This window comes from Pholis gunnellus, assembly GCF_910591455.1.
Source record: "Pholis gunnellus genome assembly, chromosome: 9".
In the NCBI taxonomy this organism is placed as follows: domain Eukaryota; kingdom Metazoa; phylum Chordata; class Actinopteri; order Perciformes; family Pholidae; genus Pholis; species Pholis gunnellus.
Window position 1 is genome coordinate 15,779,901 of NC_136535.1, and position 12,154 is coordinate 15,792,054.

Consider the following 12,154-nt stretch of genomic DNA (forward strand, 5'->3'; position numbering starts at 1 on the left):
AAACAAACAAATTTTGAAATGATGCAACCAGTGAATATTGGAGATATTCATTGTTTATTAAAATAGTTGCAGGTTCATTTTCGGTCGACTAATTTTCTATCTACTACACATTTCAGCTCAAGACATTTGCACAATTCACAAACCAGTAATGTTGCTTCCCTACTGTATAAGCCACCGAGTAAAGAGTGTTTGAGAAAAGTATTTGACTTCTGCTTTCATAGGAATGTCTAGTGAGTTGTAACTGTTTGATGAAAAGGTTTGGATAATTGTTTGTGTTGAGAACATGTTCTTCTTGGTTTTAACACAGCTGCTTTGTCTATAGCCAATGTGTTGGTTTATTTAGGAAACCTGTCTGTTAGACATTGAGCAGAGTAATACCAGAGAAGGATTGATCAGTGTGATCCCTTGAACCTCCTCCTCCATTGGGTCTAACCGGATACTGCTTTGACCTTTCTGTTGGTCTGTTTGATCGTCTTCCTGGGCCAAGCTGCCATTGCATCCTGACCATCGTCGTTGGGTCCTGTTGGTCACAGGAAGTGGTGGGTTCATAGGCTGCAGAATGACGCAACTGCACGGTAGAACAGTCTACACTGCAGAAAGTGACCTGGAGGTTAATTACATGTTTTGGATATTATTTGTAGATTGGTGTATATCTCTCATGGTCATGTATTTTATCTTTTAATTCATCTGTTGACAGTGAAAGGCATTGTGGCAGTTGACTTTGTTTTAAACAAAGTAATCTTCACTAGAGCTGAGTGATATGAACATTTTCACATTTCAGACTGTTTTCTTTGTTTATTTTGACAAAAATTGTGATGTGAACAATTTAATAGAAACAAATAGGTCAGGTTTTCAGCATTCCTTTATATTTTATATAAGTGGCAGGGAAATTAATTCTTAGTTGCATCGTGATTCTGTCTTGAAAGATTATGTCTCAATGCAGAAAAGTAAATAATAGGAAATTTAAAACCCAATTCTCGACATGATTGCCTGTGACAATTATACCCACTGGCTTAAAAGGTAGTGCATCTATGGAAGCATTTTGAAAATGGAACCTGGACAAGAACAGCAGTGTACGCAAGTTGTCTAACTACATTTATTTTAATTTTGGATCGTTGTGTATGGAAATTTAGAAATTAGGTGTATTGATGATCAATTTATAATGAAATCGTGAGAGATTCCAACCCCTAACATTGAATATTGCAATTTTTGTGATATTTGATGGAAGCACATCATGTTAAAAAATAGGCAAAATAGCCTGGTGATGGCAATATTTTGGCTTTGCAGCAGCCATAGTTAATGTGGTTGAAATGTTGCCTCTCTCTCTTCCCAATGTTATACACATTTGATCATTCTAGATATTTGCTCTAAATTAGCTTTGTATCATTGTAAGCTTCATATTTTGGGCTTTTGGTCTGTTGATTGGATAAAACAAGGCATTGGACTGGTAATTGTGATGGAAATGTTCACTATTTTCTGACATTTTAAAGGCTAAGCAATTACCCGTCGAATTAACTGACAATAATGGTTAAACCGTTAAATCCACACATCTTCTAGCCCTGAACCTCACTGCCACCATCGTCCCTACCTTCCTTTCTTAACAGCGTAGAACTCCTATACTTTGCACAATAGAAACATGCATTCCAGACATGCTTTAGTGATATCATGACAATAGTCGGTAGGAACAACTTCCTCAAACCTCTACTCATTCTGCCTTCCATGCAGCCGAACTACAGTTTAGTCTTCAGTGGCCGGTCCCATGAAGAGCCTTTCACTCAACAATATGTTGGATCCATTTCTCTTTCCTCATCATGACAACATTTAGTTGTTTTATAAATGTTTAGTAAGTTACTGCTGTTTGAGAATATGCATACATCCAAAAGTTAAAGAGATTTGAGTGCACAATAACAATGCTAATTGCTAACATGAAGGCTGGGTGTGTTTTACGCCCCAATGCCAAAGAACTCTTGATACGTACACCCTTTCGTTCATGGGTCAGGTGCTTGGCACTGTTGTGTCTAATGCCACCACACAGCTATGACTGCTGTTGCTACTCGTTACACCACCTGGTTGGCTGTACATTTATGTTTTGGATATAATTACAAGAGTTTATTTTTGTCGCACTAGTTCGGGTCACATCTTGCTAATGCTATCAATCCTAAATATAAAGATCAGAGCAGGAAATTCATTCTGCGGCTGTTTACAGTAAAGTGCTCCGGTTTTAATATAGTCAAGCTTTTGTGGACAGAGAAAAACATGGCATTGTATGGTACAGTACCTCTGGTATTTGCAAATGTCATTTGCACCCATTCTTATTTTTGGTTCATCAAGAGAGCCATCTTAAAATATGACTTCCTATTTTCTGTAAATGCTGTAAGGTCTGTTTGAAGTATTGGATGGAGCCATGAGGAAATCCAGCGGTGCATGACAATGATGTCAACCCAAATTGATTACAAGATGTAGTTTGCATGGATATTATTCATTCCTGTGTTATCAGTAATTGCTGGGCTACGTTTTAGTTTGATGATGTGGCTACTCCCACTTAAACAGAAAAAGGCAGTTATGTTTTATTTATTTTAAGGGTTAAACTTTAGTTTCATGGGACAGTATAGTTGTTGAGGTTTTAAGATTGTGCAGAGTGGTCTGTTGCTGGTCTTGGCTTTTACATGAACCCTCTATTTCCCGCTATGAAACTGTCTAAATATAGAATTGTTGTCTCGGTTCTGCTGAATAGCTCTTTGTAAGTTACTTCTGTTATTTATTTGTGCACTTCACCAGTAATACAACTAGTAAGACCTTAAATCTTTGACCTTATTTAGCACAGGTTGACTTGAACAAGGTTTGGAACTTATACTCATGCGACTAAAATGAGCTTTAGTGGCATTTTGTCATTCTCAAGATGATTTACTGTAGCGTATCCAAGCTTTCACTTTTAGCCGTTAGCCTAGCAGCCAAATATCCATCAGTGCTGGCAATGGAAAACACCTTTCACTCTTCAGAGGTTGTGGATGTTTCCGCTGCAATTACATTTGCTTAGCCTGGGGTTCTATGTGCAGATATACGCACACACACGCATAGCAGAGCATCATGGTTATTTATGTCACCATGGTATCAGTGAGCAGCCGACTCATGTAGTCCTCACACTATTAGATTATGGTGATTAGCATGATGCAACCCACTAGCTTCTTTGTCCCTCGGGGTACAACAAACACTTGCTGTTTATGCATACAGAGATAAATGAGCACAGATATGCACTAAGATATTACTAGTCAACAGTGGAGAGAGGATTACGCTTAAAAGAGTGCTGCTTTCTGTTGTTGTTTTACAATCTTTATTTCTTCTTTTCACAATAATCTGAGCTGATCTAATTGACTAGAGAGGTAAGAGCTTTGAAAGAGAGATTAGATTAAAGGCAGGGTTGGTCATAAACTTCAAACATTTTTTTTTACTGATAGCATGAAGGAGATCTGAATTGAAGCCAGTTCCTGAGAGTTAAATGTATAAAGTGATGACTAGAGCAAAATGGTAAACCAGAATTTTCCTAGTACAGCAATTGCATTTATTTTTTGTATTAGTATTTACCACATTATTATATTTAGTGTCAAAAACAGTATTAACCTCTGCCCTACGAAGCAGGTGCTCCCTTTGCATGTGTGTCACGGTGTAAACTGATGCAGGCAACTGCAACTTCAATTTTGCATGCTTCCTAACGGATCATCAAGAGTGTGCCCAAATGTGAGCTGACAGACACTGAAAAGGGCACGATCTTAGGAGTGAGGAGGATGGGTTTGAGCATCGCTGAGTAGGGTTGTTAAGGTCTATTTTAAAGTTGTTGTTTTTACGTTGAACTGAGCGAGAGGATTGGGAATGAATTTGCTTCGTGGTTAAATACTGGTATATTTCCATTCAGTTGAAATAACTGTGCTGCAGCCTTCTATGTGATCAGTGATCAGAGCCTGTGATGGCTGCCACAGCGTGAATGCTTTGCATATGACCGGACTAGCACAGTAAAAGCTGTGTTGACGTGTTGGAAGTCGCATCATGTTGCCTGCACTGTATGCCTTTTCACATGCACCTCTTGATCTTACCATTGCTATCTGTAATATTGAATACTGATCCACTGCCAAATGTGTTTTTAAAGACACCCCATTGATAGACTGACAAGAGTTGTGCAGACCTGTTATGCCATTTATTGGTGCCAATTAATTGAGTGACTTAGACTGCATTAAAATGGATTGTGAAGGGCTACAGTTATCCATGGTTCTGTGTGTTGCTGGTGTTGCTGGTCTGTAACGGTGGTTGTCTTGGTTGTCAAGGTACTTAATCCTGATTTAGCTTAGTTCGTCTGATAAATTGTTGAAAATAACTCTCGGTAGCTTTGGTGCAGGGCTCAGTTCGTGTTTGATCTACACTTCCCTTTCAGCCTTGAGCAGAAAAGATAATACAGCTGCATGATGATATGACAGCTACTTGTGACTCTGCCAATCCAGACAGGCTCTCATTCTGTAAGGTTGACCCTCGCTCGCTGTGCTGCGGTGTATTAGCGCAGTGCGGGGCTGGCTGGCTAGCTGCGCTACATTATCAGAGCCAGCAGGAAACAGGAAGGGAGCAGCCAGCTGCAAGGTCAGAGGTCAATCTATAGCATGAGGGGGATGGTGGACAAAAAAAAAAAAAAAGATGTGTTCAGAAAAAAAAAAGGGTTTGGCCTGTTGTCGGTTAAGAATGAGTGAGGGACTGAAAAAGAAAACACTGTAAACATGTGACGATCTGAATCCAGAGTAGGTCAGCAAACCGTTCCCTGTATGGCTGTAGCCCACTGACTCTGCTTTGTCCTTGCCTGTCCCACAGAGGCTTAAAGAGCAGCAACAGTTGTAGGAGCGCTGGCTACTGCCCAGTACACACACACACACACACTCACACACACACAGTACAGAGCTGGTATTGTGGGATGGAGAGGGACACAGACTGAGAGGGACGGAGAGATGCTAAAACAGATATCAGCTTGTACTGCTACTTAGAAGATTAGATTCCAACCTGTAGCTTACTTAGAATTTCAAATTAATATTCAGCCAGCCTTCTGTAAAGCTCTTTATATCATGCAGACAAAAAAAAACGCACAACAAGGTCCCTCATTCACTGTGTAAATCTTGTGCCAGAGACAGCTGTGCCACCCTGTGACCCTAATGCCAGTCAGACCAGTGTTCACTTTCAAATTCATTCTCTCTTATAACGGCAAACACCCATACATCGTACGTGAGACTCAAGAGACTAAGTCTACGTGGACTCACTGTGTGTATGTGTTACGTGTAGATATCGGATTATTTGGAAGCGTTTCCCAAACCATATTGACTTGAGGCTTGTGACTCCTGGACTTCGTTTCAACATGCTCTGAAGTGCACGTTATCACATGCGTTTGCCATTTCACATGAAGCATCCTGTGCTTTTGTAGGTATGTTAGCTTGACTGTCTGAACAGCCTTAACAGCTCCTCATGCGTGTGACAAACTCCACAAGTTAATCACTGTTTTTTTTAAATTATCTTTTGCTTTTTTGTGCTGAAAGAAAACTTATTTTCTCAATCAACTTGATTTAAGATATAGGTTTTCCTGACGTGTCAGACATTTTCAACATTCATTCACTTTTCCCACTTTTCCATTGTGTTTAATTGAATTGTAAACCGAATTTAAACTCATGGTCCAACACAGCGAGACATTTAAAGATGTCATATTAGGTTCTGAGACACTCGGATGTTTTTAAATTTTTCATTATGTTCTTCAGACAATTAATTGATAATATAATCTGCAGATTACTTACAGCCATAATTAGTTTTTTTAATTTTGTTATTACATGTTTTGAAAACCTCACAGTATTGACACAGAACTAAAGAAGCCACACATTTTAAGACGGAGCTCAAAAGGTTGCCCTTCGGTCTGTTGGAGACATGTAAGAGTCAGCCGAGCTTTCGCCTTTTCATCACAACATTTCAGTTCATCTTGTGCCCGAAGAAACTGTGACCCCAAGAGAGAATCTTCAAACACATCATTGGCATAAGTGTAGTTTAATTAGAAATATAATTTAATGTTGGGTTTGAAGAGCGGTTCAGAGATGAGAGGAGTGGATGGTTGACTCATAAGACGGCGAACTAACCAAAATGTGGAAATGAAAGCTTCCAATGAGATGTTAATTCCATGTATCCTCTTAAGAGAGAGGATACCGGTCTTCATATGATTCCCCTGTAGATGAAAGCAGAGCAGCAGGAGGGGGGCTTCATTGTAACGTCACAGGGTAGAGACAGGTTGACAGGAGAATGGATGAGGCTGCAGCTTTAAGGCTCAATAGGCCAGTAGGGTTAGGAAGCAGAAGAAGCAGAGGAGGACCTCCTGCTGAGATGATAGCTGCTGCAGAAAATACACAGACGTGCAGCGTCACAAAAGATCTGTGGAGACACTGGAAAGGGAAGACGTTCACAGCTACAGCCGCACGAGCACCTCGGGGAAAGAGCCACGCGGAGTTGAAAGTCTCATTTTCCACATGGCATCACTGATGAGGGTCGCCCTGACTTCAAAGACATACAGTCCTCGCATCTGGCTTCAAGTCTTTTGCTACAGATTTCAAGTGGGTAGAGCAGTTCAAAAGATTAGATATCCAGCTACAAGAGTAGTGTTCACCGTTTGATGATCGTTTACTGCTGACAGGGTATAAATGCAATGCTTTTATTGCAGTTTGCAAGCATTGCATTTTCTCTTTCAGATTCCTGTCTGCTCCCTCTGAGGTAAATTATTACCCCTAACAAGCACTGGTCTATTTTGGCACGTTCTCAACCTACACTAATCCTATTCATCCATCTTCAGTCACTGTCGTCCTTCCTCGTTCACTTTTTCCACTCCCCCCCCCACTCGCTCCACTCATAGGAAGCACAGTGCAGTGTAGGGCAGCTGCAGCGTAGCCACGCTTTCATTGCCCTCTCTCTTGTGCATGTCAATTCACCCTGCCCGACAGCCAAGCACAGTCTTCCCTCTGTGCTGCCTCATAAATCATGTCCTTCTCAGCATAACACTTCTAATGCTATGATGGGGTGCAGGGCTATGGTGACATTGTGCAGCTTTGTTGTCTCGTTTCCCTAGTCTCCTTTGTTTTTGTACCCTCTTCTCTCACTTATGTGTTCCTCAGTAATACGGTCCTCCTCATCGTCCTTATTCTGCCATCTTTCTTTTTCCTCTCCTCTCCTCTGTGCTTGTCCACCAGCCTTTTGCAGCTGGACTCAGAGAGCTGTATAGTAGGACGTCCTGGCCGCTACCTCTCAGTCACTCTGTGACTGTATGTCTATGAACACTGCTGTGTTGTCTCCCTGGACCTGTGACTATTTTGGTAATGCGTAAGCGTATAAAGGCAATTCTCAGTGGGCGAAAACACAGAGCAGAAAGCTGGCCTTGAGTAAAATGTCTTTATTTTTTAATACCATCCATCAAACTATAACCTCATTCTAATTGAAGTCTAATGTTTTCATTTGAATAAAAACATTTTTAAGTGGTAAGGTTAAACATTCACGTGGCCTGTTATGTGTGTCAGAACCAAATTGAAGAGCCACTGAGTTTGTCTTGTGGAAAAACAAATACAAATAAATCTAGTGTCATGTTAAGCTTGTCATGAGTTTCTCTTTTCTTGGAACTAGTATAACAAGTATGGAACCCATCCACTTCTACAACCACCACACCCATCAATCTACCCAACAACAGTGGCAGCAGATCCACATGCAATTTTCAAAACTATATTTGTTTTATCCTTTTAAGGTAAAGAATTATATATGACATATCAGGAAACCTCAATTTATTTTTTTATTGGGGATAGTCGATGTTTTTTCACCAAAGTAAATTGTAACACACAGTTCTACACACAGACATTGTTGAACGTCTTCCCAAAGCTACCAATGGAGCATGAATGACGTGATATATCTCAGAGAACTGTCATCAACCCTGACAGTTAGATTTCTTTTAAGACTAATTCCCTACTGAAGGAAATGAAGAAACAAGTTAAAACGAATGAGAGAAGAGGGATATTAGAAACAGAGATGTAAGGATTCCACTTCTCGACTTGCTGATGTGTTCCTTCTGTGGAATTTATCTTCATCAAACACCACCAATACGAGGGGATAATGTCTTTTTTGGCAAATTAATTTGGAAGCCAAGGAATGTCACTGTCACCGGTTTATAAACATGTATAATAAGTAATACTGTGCATGCAAGAAGTTTTAGGAAGTACATTTTTGCATAAATGTCAGGCACGTCACATTGGTGTTTTTTTTTCTCTTCCGCCATCAGGAATGCAAAACAGGTTACTATTTATTGTTGGCTGAGGAAAATACATGTTTAATTCACATTTGAATATTTTTATTTTGTCAGTATTTGATTTCCATGAGAAAAAGTTTGTTCTTCCTCATCATGTAAACCTACCAATGTTAGCAGAACTCATTATGTTGCCATTTCCCCCTTTATTTGCAAGCTTAATGGCCTCTGCCTCTAATGCCAACATTAATAATTCATCATCAGTTTGGTGCAAAGTACACATTTTAAACTACCCTTTTCATGTCCCCAGCCTCCCCCAGATTCACTTCTTTTTTACAGAGTTGGTAGTTTAAGACCAGTTTAGCCTCAGACCACAGAGTCGATCATTGATCTTGGCCCAGGGTGTTCTGGTACCATGTACACTCATGAGCTGCCCTATGCTTGAACATAATGTTTGTTCTGATCAATCCATGACTAGCACAGAAGTCCAACAACAACGCACCACTTGGGTTCAGATCATTCAGGCAGTTCCTACCAATTACCCCCCACCGAGAGAGGGCAAGAAGGCCTGGTACGAACTGCTATTCGGTGTATAAGCGCAAACAACAGTCAGATAATCGTGGTCTGACACTTCCCCTGGGACGACTTTGCCTTGGGAAACCCTACCTGGACATCTACCGTGTACATCTGATTTTAAATGCTAATAAAATACTAATGTTGCTCCGCATTTCTCTCTTAAAGCTGTTGTATTGGCTGATGACGCTGTAACCTCAATGCAATGGTAAAAACATGAAACCTCACACTCTACTTTTGATTTCCACAGGCGGAACCTCACCAAGCTGTCGTTGATCTTCAGCCACATGCTGGCTGAGCTGAAGGCCACCTTCCCCAATGGTCTGTTTCAGGGGGACAACTTCCGCATCACCAAGGCAGACGCTGCAGAGTTCTGGAGGCGCGCCTTCGGGGACAAGTGAGCCCAATTCTATATTACTTTTTACACAATGGATATTATATCACCACAGTGATTCCAAACTTGCATTCTGGAACCTTCATGGGGTTCCTTACAGGTTGTTCCCAAGAAAAATAGTTAAATGACGCGAAGAGAATACAAATAAGTGACATCTGAGAGCTCTTCTTTCACAGTAGTCACAGATGATGAATATCTTCTCGGCAACACAGGTTGGGTTACTGAATACAGAGCTCTGTTGACGTGTGTTTTTTTTGGGGGTGCTCGACATTTTACACACAGCTGTATCAGATCTTTTCTGTGAGTGTTGTCATACAAAAATTACTCAGCCACGTGGAACAACAAGAACATTTTGAATAGCTGGGTTTTCCCCAATACTGCGTAATGATACATTCATTTCCCCATTCGTGAGATAGTTGTGTGGCTTATATGTCTTACATTTTCATCAGGAACTGACTGACAACAAGGCACAGACGGGTCTGTGTTTTTCCAGATAGAGAGTCACACTGAGATCAGGACAGTCATCCTTATTTGCGTTATGCTGTCATTATAAGATCGTTCTTTCTTACTGCTAGATGAATAATAAACAGCAAGGATGGAAATTTGCAAAAGACTAGTACTGTATTTTGCAAATGTTGGCCGAAATGCATTGAAATGAATCTGCGGTGTGATCCCCGGCTCCTCCAGTCGGCATACCAATGTGTTGCTTGGGCACGACACTGAAACTATGAAGGCGGCACCTTGCATGGTAGCCTCTGCCATCAGTGTATGAATGTCTGTGAGTGGGTGAATGATGACATGTCGTGTACAACGCTTTGAGTGGTCGGAAGACTACAAAGGTGCTTTACAAATGCAAGTCCGTTTACCATCGCTTTGCATACCTGGTAGCTGTCTCTTTAAAAGATTGCATCATCATCATGACCAACGACCCTCAAAGCTCTATTTGGAAATACTAAAATAGCGCTTAAAATAGCATTTCCTGTTTTCACTTGAATCTTATTATAATCACTGCGCCTTTACTGCACGTATGGTATGCCGCAAGGCAGCATGCAGGTCGTCTACATTCAACACTACATTTAGTTATTTATGATGTTCGATTTCAGTTTTTGCAAACTCATGTGTTTTTGTTTTGTGTGTTACAGGACGATTGTGCCTTGGAAGATGTTCCGTCAGTCGCTCCATGAGTTTCATCCCATCAGCTCAGGACTGGAGGCCATGGCCCTCAAGTCCACCATAGACCTCACCTGCAATGATTACATCTCTGTCTTTGAGTTTGACATCTTCACCAGGCTATTCCAGGTATTAACACACACGCACACACACGCACACACACACACACGCACGCACACGCACTCACACTCTCTCTCTCTTGGTGAAACAAATGTAATTTGAGCAGCAAAAAATAATGAACTTAAACAAATCCGCCACTTCTTTTTTCGGCTAACTCTGTCAACTTGTTAGCAGGATGCCTGCTGCTTTATTCACACTGTCAGACGGGACTGAAGTTGAAACTTTCCTCTGCTATACTCACCCAGTACAGATGTTTGGCAATAAAGTACAGATGTTTGGCAATAATTGTGTCCTCTTTATGGGGTGTCTGTTGTCGCTTCATAAGGCACAGACGGGTCAGTGTTTTTCCAGATAGAGAGTCACACTGAGATCAGGACAGTCCTCCTTATTTGTGTTATCATGCTGTCATTATAAGATCGTTCTTTCTTACTGCTAGATGAATAATAAACGGCAAGGATGGAAATTTGTAGAATAAATTCCCTGGACAGAAATCTAACTTACTAACTTTGGGGCTGTAGAGTCAGTAAATTGATAGTTAATGAGTTGTTTTACTTTGCCATACCCAAACCCTGACTCAACTTTGTATTTGATAGACAATACTTATGTAATATGGGAGGGGAGGGCAGAGGACGGGTTTATCAGCCGTCATCTCCAGAGCTTATCCATAGTATGTAGTGCAAGCATTTTGTATAAACATTGTAATTACCACACTACCATATGAAAACCATTGATGCTTTGTACCATCTTATCTGTAAGCCTTACTCCCTGTGTTTTGAATTGACATTGTCTCAAACCTCTTACATCATATCTCGTATGCAATAGTATATCTTGTTTTTGTCCTCAGTGACATAATCTACTACTTGTGTGCAGAACACCGACAGGCTTAATGAAGCCTAAACAGATTACAGACATTTCCTATGACACTTCCTCACACTGTAGCAGCCCTCCTCTAAATGTCCTCAAATGCAGAATAGGAAGTGAGGCTGTGGCCATTTTGAGCTCTGTCCTTGATATGCAGTAGTGTACTCGTAAGCGCTTCAAATGTTTCATGCAGTGTCTTTAGTTGTTCTCTTTAGTCAAGTGTAAACGGAGCAACTGCAAAATGTACCCCCAAAAAAAGTGACTGATTACTAACCCCGCCAGTCTCCGATCACATTACTCTGAAGGGTACAAGAGAGATGCGATACAATATGTCTTAACATGAGTTCAGCTTGTGACATACTGTGTGCAAAAAGTATAAATAACCAAAATATTGTTTCAATTTGAGCAAATATGGTGACACTACGTGAGAACAGCAAAGCCCCTCTTTGTGGTATCGCCGAATAAAAAGATGTGAGTTGCTGTGCAGATTGAAACGTGCCCGTTCTTCTGCAGCTCTTTTGGGGTTTTTTTTGTGCTGTATGTGTTAATTCTACTTCCTTTCACACTCAAGACAGACTGGTGAGCAATTGCGGAACCACCTACTTACTATCGTACTCAGTCAGCTATGAAGTATTATCAATTATTTAATATTTTTTGCTGCAGTGTTCGCCCCTTGTTGTTAGGGTGGCTTGACTTGATTTTGAGTTTAAAGTAAGAAACATTAAGTTTACTTTTCCCTGCTTTATATGCAGAAT

The 12,154-nt window shown here is 40.7% G+C and overlaps 1 protein-coding gene across 1 annotated transcript in view; it reads left to right on the forward strand.

Annotated features, from left to right (window-relative positions):
- cbl (Cbl proto-oncogene, E3 ubiquitin protein ligase) overlaps positions 1 to 12,154 on the forward strand; it is a gene marked incomplete at its 5' end in the record, with an annotated part of 33,943 nt that overhangs the window by 9,219 nt on the left and 12,570 nt on the right. Inside the window, 2 exons of the mRNA XM_079165748.1 lie at positions 9,105 to 9,251; positions 10,391 to 10,547. Of these exons, the coding sequence (XP_079021874.1) occupies positions 9,105 to 9,251; positions 10,391 to 10,547 (304 nt within the window). The remainder of the gene's footprint in view (positions 1 to 9,104; positions 9,252 to 10,390; positions 10,548 to 12,154) is intronic.